Consider the following 15,805-nt stretch of genomic DNA (forward strand, 5'->3'; position numbering starts at 1 on the left):
TGATGAAATCTGGACAACGCTATAGGCAGCTTAGAGGGCAAATAGTTACATTTTAAAATGTACCAATTTTATCAAAAATATGGTTGGGGATAAAATACCAGATGGATTTAGGATTAGCTAGACATCTTTTAAACCAATTAATTTTAAAAATGTTTATTGTGTCAGAAAAAAAAAAAAAATCAACACCCCCTTCTGCTCTACTATTGGAGAGCACTTCATTTTTTAATTTATTAGGTTTAAAGGTTTATTTTAACAGACCTCTTTTAAGGGCCAAGATGCTTTCTGAATTACTTTTTCTTTACTAAGATCTTTTCTTTAATTTTAAGAGGAAACACCCACATTTGTAAGCATTTTCTTCAAATTGTGTCACTAGGAGCAACTCTTAAGATTTTTTTTTTTTATGAATACAGGCCCAGAAGTGTAACTTTAACACTATTAGCAAAAACAGAGGATAATGCATTGGCTACATTCCCTGAGATATTCTCAGAATAAAATAAATAAATCCACAAACATGTAGCATATCAATTTTAATTTTATTGCTCCGTCCATTCTGTTGCGTCCTTGTTTGAACTTTACTCATCTCTCTGGTCTGTGTAGCACTAACAGCTTTTGTTATACTCATAATTCCTTCAGTTTTCTTATACAAGTACTTGGAAAATATCATATTTATGTATAGAAATGGGCTAAATGTCAACATCAACAAGATAATTTAATCAATATGACACTACTTTGCACAACCTTGGAAACAGGAACGCTATGTCACTTTGATTTGATTTTTTATCCCTGGTGGGTAGTAGACCTATTTTCACATTGTTTTTCCATAACTGTTTTGAGTGTATATGTTTATAATAAAATATTTACATAATTGCATTAAAAATATGTTAACTATCTTTCACAAATCTCTGTGGAAAACAATCTCTTGTCTCCATCTATTGGTGGAATAATGTAACTAAAATCGCTATCATGAACACACACACCATTTCTCAGTACTAAAAACTACTATGATTTACATAAACAATAACAATAATTAATAAATGACAACACAGATCATAAAACTTAGGCAATTCAGTCAAACCAGAACCAGAAAGATTGGTTGTGTAAAATGTAATAACTGTTTGTTTTAAAAGCAACAGTGAAGAACTAACTATTTTTTTTAATCTCAGTTCTCTTAAAAGTCTTATAGCTTCCTGATCAAGGAAGGTTCTCTTACGAGAGGTCTCTCGTACTGCGTAAGTATCTTACGCTTGGGGAAAATCCTTTCCGCAAGAGATATTGAAGCCAAAAAATTATCCTTAATTTTGTATTCATGTAAAACGCGTTGCCGCAGTGTGCAGACATAGGCGAGGCGTGCTGCGTGCCTATTGGCTGCTCTGCTGCAACTGCAGCACCTATCGAGTGAGGCTTGGCGCGGTGCCAGCTCCAATGAGGGCATTTCGCGCCTAATACGTCATCTCCCGCCCAAAGTGGCGTGATTCAAGCCTATAAATATCGCTCGAAGGTAGCTACACACTGATTTTTTCATCCTTCAAGCGAAGCACACGCATCGCTGGAGCCGGAGAAGAAGCCGCCGTCGACTGCAAGCATCTCAGCGGGACGAGCCATTGGAGCTGCTGGCCACGCCGCCTTCCATGCCTTCCTGCTGCGCTTTCCAGCGCCTATATCCTTTATAATCTACAGTGTGCGTCAGCCTCTGTTCCTGACGTAAAGCGGCCGCTGTATGCCACCGCTTCCATCGACGCCGCTGACGAGGGGGGCCATGAAGGAGGAAGAGGATTTCCGTTTCCCGCCAGAGCGGGAACACGCATGCTGCTCAGAAGAGGCGATAACAGCCCACTTATGTCTGCCCTCCGCTGGACGGCGTGCTAAGTCGGCCCTCCACTCTAAAGCTTGCCGTCAGGATTGAGGTGAAACCTGAGCCTCCGAAATCGTCCTAGCACAACTAGGAAAACGACGGTGTACGAGTCCCGCTGTTGCAGGACCCCCATCAAAGTTATTTGCTTTATTCCCAGGAAATGTGACTGTTCCAGTGTTTTCTGCAGCCAACAAACCGGCTCCATCGCTTGTTTGCCTGCACACAAGTCGTTCCCACGGCTACACAGATAAACTCCCAATAAAGTGTATTATCTGGTGTCCCGGCCACGGCCGATGGTGTTTCACGTGTTGTAAGAATATGCCCACTAACCAGTGCTCATCTCTACACACAAGCACAGCGCACATAAAATCGACTCAGATCGATTGCGCGTCACACGTGGTAAATGTGCCCGCTTCACAGTGCCCACAGACACCACATTATGCACGTCAAACGGTTTCTGTAAAAACGAAACCAACAGTGCATTCGCTCTATGCAGGCGAACGTTGTTTGGAGTGTTAAATGTGCCCGCTTCACAGTGCTCACAGACACCTCATTATGCACGTCAACCGGTTTCTGTAAAAACGAAACCAAGAGTGCGCTGTTTGGAGTGTTAAACGCCGGTGCGCGAGTCCCGCGGCTGCCAGACTCCCACCGAAAGTATTCGCTCGCTCAGCTCCAAGAAATGTGGCAGTTCCAGCTTTATCCGTAGTCATCAAGCCGGTGCTGCAGCCTGCTTGTCTGCACTCAAAAGCCGTTCTCACGGCTACCCAATTAAATCCTCAAAGGAGTGTATTTTCGGGTGTTCCGGCCATAGCCGAAGGTGTTTTGTGTGTAGCTCGCATGCCCACTGCCCAGTGCCCATCACTACACATAAGCACATCCTGTCATACAAACCCCGTGCACATAAAGTCGACCCAAATCGGCTGCGCTTCACATGTGATAAATGTGCCCACCCCAGAGTGCCCACACATATCACATCAGGCAGGTCTTATGGTTTCTGTAAAAACGAAACCGGACGACGCCCCGTCTATGCGGCTAAAGGCTGCGCTGAGTGTGTTGAATGTGCCCGTTACTACGCAACCACATATACACACAAAGATAGCAGTCCCCGCGGTCAGTGTACCCCGAGCCTCGAATGTCACAGACACTCGTGCGTCACAACGCACCGAAGCGACCCCGTTATTGACAGATCGGAGCGCGCTTCGCACCTACCCCCTTGCGTTACATGTAAATGCATGGGAAAAGCTCCCAGGGGTTTCACAATGGGTGCTGGACATTATTAAAGGAGGCTATTCGCTACAGTTTCACCGACGCCTGCGCCTCTATACAGCGCGCGTCGAGACCACAATGCAGACAGAAGCAGCACACCTCATAGAGCCCCTTTCTCAAGCTCAAAGCGAAGGAGGGCTGTACAGCAGATAGTTCCTGGTACAGAAAAAAGGACGGTGGTCTCAGACCCATATTAGATCTAAGGCAGCTGAACAAAGCGCTGGTGAAGCGTCGGTTCAGGATGCTTACGACCAGAAAAATCCTCGCGCAGGTTCGCCAAGGAGACTGGTTCGTGTCAGTGGATCTGAAAGACGCGTATTTTCAAATACAGATGGCGTCACATCACAGGCGATTTTTGAGATTCGCCTTCGTGGGCCAGGCATATCAGTACACAGTCCTGCCGTTCGGTTTGTCCCAGGCACCCCGTACATTTACGAAGTGCCTGGACGCAGCGCTCGTTCCTCTCAGACTGAAAGGCGTGCGCATACTGAACTATTTGGACGATTGGCTGATTCTAGCGCAGTCTTGCTCAATGCTTGTACAGCATACGACCATGTTACTCGATCACCTCGAGAATATGGGTCTCAGAGTCAATTGGGCGAAGAGCTCCCTGTCCCCCAGTCTGAAAACTTCCTTCCTGGGCACAGAATTGGACTCGCTGTCAATGATAGCGCGGCTGTCACCACAGCGCGCAGCAGACATTCAGCGCACAGCGGGCTCGTTCCGCTGCGGCGCGTCCGTTCCGCTTAAAAAAAAAAATTCAGAAGATGCTGGGTCTCATGGCCTCAGCGTCATCAGTTCTTCAGCTGGGTCTGCTATGTATGCGCCCACTGCAGTTCTGGCTGAAAGCGTGCGTCCCGCGTCAAGCGTGGGCGCCCGGTCTGCTTCGTATCACGGTCAAACAGAAATGTGTCACAGCCCTGAAACCGTGGAGAGCAATCGACTGGTACCAGTTACGTGTAAGCCTGGGGACTTCCTCGGGACGCGTCCACCTCGGGATGGGGGGCTCTGCTCGAGGGCAGACCGTTTTTTGGCCAGTGGTCAGAACGGGAAAAGCTCCTGCATATCAACTGCCTCGAAATGCTGGCAGTACAGAACGCGCTGATGCGCTTCTGTCCCCAAATAAAAGGAACCCATGTACTAGTCCGCTCGGACAACATGTCAGTGGTTTCCTATATAAATTGCCAGGGCGGTCTCAGGTCCAAAAACCTATACAGACTTGCAGAACGCCTCCTGGTATGGGCTCAGCACAACCTGCGCTCGCTGAAAGCAGCGCATGTGCCGAGGCTTCTAAACATAGGGCCAGACAGACTGTCCAGGAACGATGTTCCAGCAGGCGAATGGTCTCTACACCCACAGACAGTACAACTACTGTGAAAAAAAAAAAAAAAAAAAAACGGCAGAGCGGAAGTAGACCTGTTTGCGTCTCCGAACAACGCTCACTGTCTGGAATTTTACTCAAAAAGCAGAGACGCGCTGGCCCACGAATGGCCCCGCCGTCATCTCTATGCCTTTCCCCCTGTCTCTCTCCTACCTCAGGTGATAGAGAGGGTCAGGGAAAAAGGATGTTCAATACTGCTGATAGCGCCGTTTTGGGAAAACCAGCCCTGGTTCCCAGCGCTGATGCAGATGACGAGCATCGTACCGTGGCCAATACAAGTGAGGAGAGACCTCCTCTCGCAGGCGGGCGGCTGGATTTGGCACCCTCACCCCGAGCTGTGGTCCCTTCATGTATGGGTCACCGGGGAATATATGATGAACTCCCCACAGGAGTGATAACAATGATCACACAGGCTAGAGCTCCATCTACTAGACGGCTCTATTCCTCGAAATGGTCAATATTTTCGGGCTGGTGCACAGCCCACGGATCTTCACCCACCGACTGTGGAGTGACAGATGTGCTTTCCTTCCTACAAGAGCTACTGGACAAGGGCAGGTCCCCGTTCACGCTCAAAGTTTATGTGGCGGCTATAGCAGCGTTCTCGAGGACAACTCTAGGTCAGTCAATAGGAAGGAACGATTTAATCATCCGCTTCCTTAGAGGAGCTAAGAGATTAAATCCACCCAGACCGCCTTCAGTCCCAACGTGGGACCTTTCTGTGGTGTTGGACGCTATGAAGAGCGGACCAATCGAACCACTACAGGCGGCTGACTTAAAATACCTGTCTTTTAAGACTATATTCCTCCTAGCGCTCGCTTCAGTGAAGCGCGTGGGAGACCTGCACGCACTCTCCGTGGGCGCGACATGTGTGGAGTTTGGACCTAATGACTCTAAAGTTATACTCAAACCCAAGCATGGATATGTGCCAAAATCTATTAACACACCGTTTCGAAGACAGGTCATCGCCCTGTCAACTTTACCGGTTGTGAATGAAGAGGCTGACGCGAGACTCTTATGCCCAGTTAGAGCGCTAAGAGTCTATGTGTCTCGCTCGTCTGCTTTTAGGCAGACAGAGCAGCTGTTTGTCTCGTTTTACGGGCATTCTAAAGGAATGGCTGCGTCAAAACAGAGTTTATCCAGATGGATAGTGGATGCTATTGCACTGGCATACGAGTCCAAGGGCATGCAATGCCCGCTGGGTGTCAGAGCACATTCCACAAGGGGCGTGGCCTCGTCGTGGGCCTGGTCGAGTGGGATCAACCTACAAGACATTTGTACGGCGGAGGGCTGGGCCTCTCCGTCTACATTTATAAGGTTTTACAACCTGGAGGTTCCCGCCTTGCAGGCCAGATTGCTGTCAGTCTAGATGTTCAGTGTTGTCTGACCTGATGTTATCAGCTCGGAATGCTGCGTCTACTGAGCACAGCTCTAGGGTCGACAGTGAAAGTAATAGCACAAGATGTGTCTGGGCAAACTGTGTGAAGACCCTTATTCTTACGTCAGCTCAGGCCGTAACCCCGCCCTGTATGTACGTTTAATTAGCGTTTGAGTGCACTATGTGGGAGAGTGCGGCGTTGCCCCTCCCTCTTCCCCGGACTCCCTGTGAGTTCTTAGGTGATTATGAACTGTATGAACCCCGGGCTATTGCCCTTGGGTCTATGGTATCAGATCCTGGCATGCACAGCGTTTTACATGGGGTCCCCAAGCGTAAGATACTTACGCAGTACGAGAGACCTCTCGTAAGAGAACGTACTCGGTTACTAACGTAACCTCGGTTCTCTCAGAGAGGGAACGAGTACTGCATATCTTGCCGTGCAAGCGCATGCTCTGGGCGCTTTTATGATGAAAAAACCAGTGTGTAGCTACCTTCTAGCGATATTTATAGGCTTGAATCACGCCACTTTGGGCGGGAGATGACGTATTAGGTGCGAAATGCCCTCATTGGAGCTGGCACCGTGCCAAGCCTCACTCGATAGGTGCTGCAGTTGTAGCAGAGCAGCCAATAGGCACGCGAGCCCCCTCGCCTATGTCTGCACACTGCGGCAACGCGTTTTACATGAATACAAAATGAAGGATAATTTTTTGGCTTCAATATCTCTCGCGGAAAGGATTTTCCCCAAGCGTAAGATACTTACGCAGTACTCGTTCCCTCTCTGAGAGAACCGAGGTTACGTTAGTAACCGACTACGTTTTCTGAGGATGTGACATCAGATCTGAATATGATCTACTTACTGTGATTCATTTTTAAATGATAGTTTAGAGAATATAGACGACTGAACTGCTTCCCACATGTAGTGCAGTGATACGGTTTCTCTCCAGTGTGAACTCTCTTGTGCACAGCAAGGTGTTCTTTTTGTGAAAAACTCTTCTCGCACTGATCACATGTGAATGGTTTCTCTTCAGTGTGAAGCATCTCATGTCTTTTCAGATTTGATGAATTATTGAATCTCTTGTCGCAGTGTGAACACTTATAGGGTTTCTCTACAGTGTGAATCCTCTTGTGTTTTTTCAGGGATCCTGATTGAAAAAATCTCTTGTCGCAGTGTGAACACTTGTACGGTTTTTCTCCAGTGTGAATCCTCTCATGTCTTTTCAAGGATCCTGACTGAAAAAATCTCTTGTCGCAGTGTGAACACTTGTACGGTTTTTCTCCAGTGTGAATCCGCTCATGTCTTTTCAAGGATCCTGACTGAAAAAATCTCTTGTCGCAGTGTGAACACTTGTAAGGTTTCTCTCCAGTGTGGATCCTCTCGTGTGTTTTCAGGGTTCCTGAATGAAAAAATCTCATGTCGCAGTGTGAACACTTGTAAGGTTTCTCTCCAGTGTGAATCCTCTGGTGCAGTTTTAATTGTCCAGCTGTTGCAAAAGTCTTTTCACACTCAAAGCACATGTAGTTTCTCACTCCAGCGTGTATTTTCTGATGCATTTTCAAACTTTTTAGACAAGAAAAACTCTTTCCACACAAATGACATGAATGTGGCTTCTCCTTTGTATGAACTCTCAGGTGTGCGCTCAGGTACGAAGCCCAACGAAATGTTTTGCCGCACTGATCACATTGGTACAGTTTCTCTCCAGTGTGGATGCTCATGTGATCCTTCAGTTTTGATGATTGTGTGAAACTCTTCCCACATTGATCACAAGTGAATGGTTTCTCTCCAGTGTGAATTCTCATGTGACGCTCATGACTATGTTTTTTTGCAAAACTGTTTCCACACTGAGTGCAGGTAAAACATTTTTTGGTTCTTCTTTTATTTGAACCTTTCTGTTTGGGTTTTTCTACACTTTTGACATGATTTTTCTCTTCAACTTCACTTAAATCTTCTTTCTCCTCATTGTCTTTAATCAACTCTGAAATAAAAGTAAAAACAGTAAATTTATATTAACTCTTATAAATAATTTAACAATGTGCAGTCTTTTTTTTTTTTTTTTTTTTACTCAGTTCACAACTTGTTGCCATAGTCGGTGTCACAACACCTGTTTCATCACTTTCCCATCGTCATTTTGATTTTACTAAAGTGAAACAATTTGTTTAGTTCATACAATAAAATTAAAACTGAACACTGAATACAGACACATCTAGGGGTGTGACGAGACACAAGATTGGGTTCAGGAGAATGAGACGGTATTTTTAGGGGAAATAATATTTTATTTAACAAATAAAACACAAAATGCAAAAAATGTAGGTGCACTTTGATATGAACTTCTGCTTTATGAAATTAATCTTCTATTTTAATGAATTATATGCAGTAATAAACTAATGCTTCATGATTCTGGATAAATTGAAAAATCATTTTCTTTTATAAATTGGAGATCATGATTCTGAAGAAAAAAAAGAATAAGAAGTCTTAAACATATGTATTTACTAGTGGTTCTAGTCTATATTCTAGTCTAAGTGTAAATTTGAACAAAGTAAAAAATAAAAAAATATGAAGGAGCCAGTGTCTCGATTAATAAATACTTTGGACTATTGGAATCTCTTGAATGTATAATTCAACGACAAATGCTTTTTAAAAGCGCAGTTGTCACCACCTCCTGGCAGAAAAGAATAAACGTTACACTACATACTTTAAGTTACTTTCGGTTTGATCGCTACTGTAGACAATAAGTGTTTATATCCAAACTATTTAGCTCTTATGTCCCAGTACTTCTGTTATTTAAATGTCTGTAACAGAAATAATTATGATTATGTGGTTAAAAAGACTGTTTGTGTTGCTCTTTCTGAAACAGCAGCAGTAAGAATGTAGATTTGAATGTCTTTAATAACTTTCAGATCATAAGTATCAGTGGAGCATGAAACAGTTGTAATAGACATCGCTGAATCGCTGTCATTCATAAGATCGTGTGGGTGTTTGACAAGAGATTGTAATAATTTAACGTTTAGTCATGCAGCTGTAATGTAAAGACTGCAAAATGTTTTGCCATGATCTCGTCACGTTCTCGCGAGACCAGTTCGATCTCACGGGACACATCAGATCTCGCAAGATCTTGACACATCCCTAGTCACATCATAGATCTGCGGCACCCAGAAAACACAGAGTGTTCCCATTTAGTTATTTTTTGGGAACCAAATCAGAACAATCCAATTCTCTTTTTTAATGATATATAAAGAATGTTCCCTTCAGATTATTGTTTTGTTTAATTTTATAAACCTAAAAAAGTCCCCTAACCTAAAGAGAACATTACGGGGATGTTTCCGCAACACTCTGAGAACATTCCCAGTAGGTTCCCAGAACATTACCCTTACCTAAAGAGAACATTAAGGGAATGTTCCCGCAACACTCTGAGAATGTTCCCGGAACATTCCCAGTAGGTTCCCAGAACATTCCCCTAACCTAAAGAGAACATTATGGGGATGTTCCTGCAACACTCTGAGAATGTTCCCGGAATGTTCCCAGTAGGTTCCCAGAACATTCCACTAACCTAAAGAGAACATTAAGGGAAAGTTCCCGCAACACTTTGGACACACAGTTGGACAACCAATAATGGCGGCGCAGTCGGACGCAGCGGCTACTCCGGGCATTAAGAACTGTGTTTTTATGCATGTTAGTCTTGTCCCCTCGTCTTCAAACAGTTTAACCTCATTGAAAAATCATCAGTTAAACACATGGAAACACATCTATGTTTATCAGAAACTTCTGGAAATCAGCAGTGTGTATAAACCACCACCACCACCTCTCGTCGGCGGCTACTGAGAAGCTGCAGAACCTACTGATGCAACCTGCACAAAGTGGTGGCGCCAGCGCTGTGAGAGGAGACAAAAGCGCGGCAAGCATGGAGGTATATGAGCCAGGCTAAGGACTAACCCCATTAGACCAGCGATTCCATTAATCATGCTCTTAATTGTTCGTTCCCTAGAAAACAAACTGAATTTAATCCAACTTAGTCTGACTACACAGCAAGAGACAAGGGATTGTTGTGTGTTTGTTATGACTGAAACATGGCTAAACGACAACATACCGGACTCCGCCATTCAGCTGCACAGGCTAACCTGCTACCGAGCGGTCAGAGAAACAGCACTGTCTGGTAAGACACGCGGAGGAGGCTTGTGTGTGTACATTATCGAAGAGTGGTGTAACAATGCTGGTGTAGTGACAAAACATTGTTAATCGCTGGTGGAGTTTATGTTTGTGAATTGTCTGCCATTCTATCTGTCGCGGGAGTTCACGGCCATTGCTATTGTCGTGGTCTACATTCCGCCGTGTGCAAACAATAAGGACGCGCTTCGCGAGCTGTACAGCGACATCAGCGAACAACAAACAAATAACACGGACACCTTTTTCATCATATCCGGTGATTTTAATCACGCAAACTTAAAGACAGTTTTGCCAAAGTTCTACCAACACGTGAACTTTGCAACAAGGGGAAACAACACACTGGACTTTGTTAACACAATGGAGAAAAACGCTTACAAAGCTGAACCCTGCCCCCACATAGGATATTCTGACCATTTAACTGCTATGCTAATCCCAGCATACAAACAACTTCTGAAACTCACCAAACCGGTTCAAAAACAGATAGCAGTATGGCCAGCTGATGCCACTTCTGCACTACAGGACTGCTTTCAGTGCACAGACTAAAACATGTGCAGAGAGGCAGCCACCTACAACAACCAAATTGACCTGCACGAGTACACGGAAACTGTGACTGCATACATCAAAAAGTGCATTGATGATGTGACAGTCATTAAGACCATGACCACACGTGCAAAACAGAAGCCGTGGATGACAGCAGAGGTTTGTGGGCTGCTAAAGACCAGAGATGAAGCATTCAGGTCAGGGAATAATGCAGCCCCCAAAACAGCAAGCGCCAATCTGTCTTGTGGCATCAAGAATGCAAAATGTTTGTACGCTCAAAAAAATCTATAATCAGTTCATAAACAGCAGAGATGCACGGAACCTATGGCAAGCCATCCAGACCATCACTGACTACAGGCCCATGCCACAGGACTGTGACAACAACACATCTCTCCCAGAATCACTTTTACAGACCACTTTTATTCTCGGTTTGAAATGCAGAATGACACTCCTGCACAAAAACTGCCCACACCTCCCAACAACCAGGTGCTCTTGTCTGTCCCCAGCTGATGTAAGGAAGACCCTATCTAGGATTAACCCACGCAAGGATGTGGGCCCTGACAACATACCAGGCCGTGTACTGAGAGACTGTGCTGCACAGCTGACGGATGTCCTAACGGATATCTTCAACACCTCGCTGAACCAAGCAGTCGTCCCCACACCAAAGAAACCACCTGTGTCCTGTCTAAATGACTACCGTCCCATAGCACTGACTCCAATCATGATGAAGTGCTTTGAGAGGTTAGTCATGCACAACATTAAAACCAGTCTCCCCAACACACTCGTCCCGCTCCAGTTTGCATACCGTCCAAACCGCTCCACGGACGATGCAATTTCCTCCACCCTCCACCTGGCTCTTACCCACCTAGAAAATAAAGACTCTTATGTTAGAATGCTGTTCATCGACCTCAGCTCAGCATTCAACACAATAATCCCACAACAGCTCATCCATAAACTAAACCTGCTGGGCCTTGACACCTTCCTCTGCAACTTGATCCTGGACTTTTTAACTGGTAGACCTGTCGGCCACAACTCCTCCAGCACTACCACACTGAGCACAGGTGCCCCACAAGGCTGTGTGCTTAGCCCCCTCTCTTCACGCTCCTGACACACGACTGCACTGCCAAGTCTAGCTCCAACCACATCATCAAGTTCGCTGATGACACAACTGTGGTAGGTCTCAACAGCAACAACGATGAAACGATACAGAGCATTTGTATGCAAATTAAGCCATTTTAGGCGCTGTAATGTACATAGAACTGCTGGGTAGTGTTCCCTGAGCACTGTACTGTAGAAATTTGTCCATAAAACCACTGTAGTTATGAAATATGACTTATTGCAGTATTGTCCACGGAACGTCTATTGAGGCCCAGTCAAATAAGTTACAGGTGGTCAAGTGACACCTGTCACTCATTTGACGGGGCCTACGCAGGCTTTCCGTGGACAATTAATTAATAAGTCATGATTATAATGCTTTCATTATGCAAAACCTAAAGTACTACACACATGAATCACACTGTGACAAGTACATATGAATTACAACTTGTTGTCAAATAGTATTCACTTTTTGGTTTAAAATGTTAAAAAAAAAAAATTAAAATTGCAATATTTTTTTTTAAATTGTGCATATTTATAGAAGTTTAAAGCAAACTAACTTTATTTACATTTCTATTCTAGGTTAAAGATGCATATAAAATGCCCACTGTGCCCTGCAAAGGTTGCCCATTTGAGGCACCATCTGAGGTCACAGCACAACATAGTAACATAGTATATCAACTATCGTTATTATTGTTATGTTTTATTGTAAATTATTCTTATTGTAATAATTTTTTGGTTTACATTTTTTTACATTTCTTTACACTGAGTACATGTTGCATACTTTTTACTGAAGTTCTTTGTAATCAATTAAAAAAATATATAAATACTTTTTTGTCTCCGTTTCACTGATTCATTCATTAATTCATTAATTTCTCTTTATTCCTTTATACTGATTTATAGGGAGTTCAGGGTCACCTAGGAGGTTAGTGGGATAAATAGGATGTTTGTGGTCACAGTCTTTAGATTGCCAGTGGACAAATAGGCTGTTCGTGGTAATGTAGGTGGTCAGGTGGACGAATAGGTCGGCATTTAACACTACCATCACCCAACAGCTCACTCAAAAACTGCTCCAGCTGAGGCTCAACACCTCACTGTGTAACTGGCTGTTGGATTTCCTCACAGGAAGACCACAAGCAGTACGGGTTGACAGTAACACATCCAGCACCATCCTTGTAAACACATGGGCCCATCAGGGATGTGTGCTGAGCCCCCTCCTCTTTACTCTGCTGACCTACAACTGCTCACCTTTACACAGCTCCAACCTCTTCATCAAGTTATGACACCACTGTGGTGGGTCTCATTAGCAACAGGGATGAGACAAACTACAGAAGCGAGGTGAGCCACCTGGCTGCGTGGTGCGGAGACAACAATCTCTCTCTGAATGTAGAGAAGACGAAGGAGATTGTTATTGACTTCAGGAGAGCGCACACTCAGCACCCTCCTCTGACCATCAACGGTGCATCTGTGGAGACAGTGAGCAGCACCTGTTCCTGGGTGTGCACATCACTGAGGATCTCTCCCAGGACAAACAAAACCACTGCACTGGCCAAGAAAGCCCAGCAGCATCTCTACTTCCTCCACAAACTAAGAAGAGCAAGAGCATCGTGCATCACTGTGTGGTTTGGAGCCTGCAATGCGTCCTGCCAAAAAACTCTCCAACGCATCTTCAGAGCAGCTGAGAGGATCATTGGTGTCCCTCTCCCCACCCTCCAAGTCATCTACAGCACACGTCTCACCAAAAAAGCCCTCTGCATAGCAGCTGAACCCCTAACACCCAATGCAAAGCTTCTTCAGCCTGCTGCCATCAGGGAGGAGACTGTGGAGTCTCCAGGCCAGGACCAGCAGACTGAAGGACAGCTTCATCCTTCAGGCTGTCAGGAAGCTCAACTCTCTCCCTGCTCTGCCCCCACTCCCCTCTTCTGCCCCACTAACTTTTTAAACTCTGACACACAAACACACACACACACACACACACACACACACACACACACACACACACACACACACACACACACACACACACACACACACACACACACACACACACACGTTGGGTTTACATGTTTTATGGGGACATTCCATAGGTGTAATGGTTTTTATACTGTACAAACCGTACTTTCTATCGCCCTACACCTACCCTACACCTAAACCTAGCCCTCACAGGAGATTGTGCATACTTTTACTTCATCAAAAAAAACTCATTGTGCATGATTTATAAGCCTGTTTCCTCATGGGGGCCTGAGAAATGTCCCCACAAGGTCAAAATCTACTGGTATTCCTATCCTTGTGGGGACATTTGGTCCCCACAACGTGATGAATACCAGGTACACACACACACACACACACACACACACACTGACCTGCACCAGTCACAATGTTCAGCATTGGTCTGCCAATTACCTCATTGTATAAAGTTTTTTTTTGTCATATTTTATTGCTTGATGCATTATTGTGTCTGGTTTAGTGAGGATGTGGCATCAGATCTGAATATGATCTACTTACTGTGATTGATTTTTAAATGATAGTTTAGAGAATATGAACAACTGAACTGCTTCCCACATGGAGTGCAGTGATAAGGTTTATCTCCAGTGTGAACTCTCATGTGAACAGCAAGGTGTTCTTTTTGTGAAAAACTCTTCCCGCACTGATCACATGTGAATGGTTTCTCTTCAGTGTGGAGCATCTCATGTCTTTTCAGATTTGATGACTTATTGAATCTCTTGTCACAGTGTGAACATTTGTACAGTTTCTCTCCAGTGTGGATCCTCTCATGTTTTTTCAGGGTTCCTGACAGAAAAAATCTCTTGTCACAGTGGGAACACTTGTAAGGTTTCTCTCCCGTGTGAATCCTCTGGTGCTTTTTTAAACAGTACGCTGTAGTAAAAGTCTTTTCACACTCAATGCACATGTAGTTCCTCACTCCAGTATGTATTTTCTGATGTAATTTCAAACTTTGTAGTAAAGAAAAACTCTTTCCACACAAATGACATGAATGTGGCTTATCCTTTGTATGAACTCTCAGGTGTGCGCTCAGGTATGAAGCCCACCGAAATGTTTTGCCGCACTGATCACATGGGTACAGTTTCTCTCCAGTGTGGATGTTCATGTGCTCCTTCAGTTTTGATGATCGTGAGAAACTCTTCCCACATTGATCACAAGTGAATGGTTTCTCTCCAGTATGAGCTCTCATGTGACGCTCATGATTATGTTTGTTTGCGAAACTCTTTCCACACTGAGTGCAGGTAAAACATTTTTTGGTTCTTCTTTTCTTTAGATCTTTCTGTTTGGGTTTTTCTCCACTTTCAACACGATTTTTCTCCTCAACTTCACTCAATTCTTCTTTCTTCTTGTTATCTTCAAACAACTCTGAAATAAGAGTAAAAAAAAAGGACATTTTCATTAACTCATTAAAGTAAAACAGAAAAGTTAAAGGACATAATAAAATGAAAGGTCATAAAAAGAACCCTGATATCGGAGTTATCTAAGATAATTGCACGATCATGGGTTGGTTTAAAAAAGTCTATGTATGGATATTGAAAGCATGCTCTGCAATGCAGCGATTGGTTGGGAACGTAATGACCACATATAACTAAAAACACACCTGATAAAAAACTTGACAACTTTCTGGACTAGGAAAGGGAAACAGCCAAGTAAAAAAACATAAAAATTATAAAAAAAAAAAGTGCAGTCTTTTCATTTCTTTTTTTTTTTAAACTCACAACTTGTTGTCATAGTCGGTTCATCACTTTCCCGCCTGACCGAATATCAGGCACTGCGTGATATTACTGCACCTGCTGTGTCCATATTATGGCAGCAAAATTCCTTGACTATTATACCAGAATGGGAGTGTAGTTCCTAATCTTAATAGGCTTAGAAACATTTTCCGCTGGTCTTAGTACACAATATAACTACAGAAGAGTCAAGTTTTGAATAGGACAAATATTGAAACTCGTTGATCATTTTTGAATGTGATGCTATTGGTCTCACAGGATTCAATGATCTATGCTAAGCTATGCTAAAAGTGATATCGCCAGAACAGGAGAACGCCTGATTGGATTTCAAAATGGTAAAAATCAACTTATTAACTCGGGGGGAGTTGGAGAATGAGCCTATATACAAAAAAAGTGGAGT

The 15,805-nt window shown here is 44.1% G+C and overlaps 2 protein-coding genes across 2 annotated transcripts in view; both read right to left on the minus strand.

The window, feature by feature from the left end:
* Positions 1-6,628: 6,628 nt before the first annotated feature.
* Positions 6,629-7,840, minus strand: LOC141330091 (uncharacterized). Its single transcript, XM_073835503.1, has one exon. It carries the CDS (start codon positions 7,672-7,674, stop codon positions 6,727-6,729), a length of 948 nt encoding a protein of 315 aa, XP_073691604.1. The 5' UTR covers positions 7,675-7,840; the 3' UTR covers positions 6,629-6,726.
* Positions 7,841-14,168: 6,328 nt separating this feature from the next.
* The window catches only part of LOC141344498 (uncharacterized), a 16,880-nt gene continuing 15,243 nt past the window's right edge, over positions 14,169-15,805 (minus strand). The window contains exon 3 of the mRNA XM_073849413.1: positions 14,169-15,040. Coding sequence (XP_073705514.1) covers positions 14,169-15,040 — 872 coding nt within the window. The remainder of the gene's footprint in view (positions 15,041-15,805) is intronic.

Source organism: Garra rufa, chromosome 1 (genome assembly GCF_049309525.1).
Source record: "Garra rufa chromosome 1, GarRuf1.0, whole genome shotgun sequence".
Lineage (NCBI taxonomy): Eukaryota > Metazoa > Chordata > Actinopteri > Cypriniformes > Cyprinidae > Garra > Garra rufa.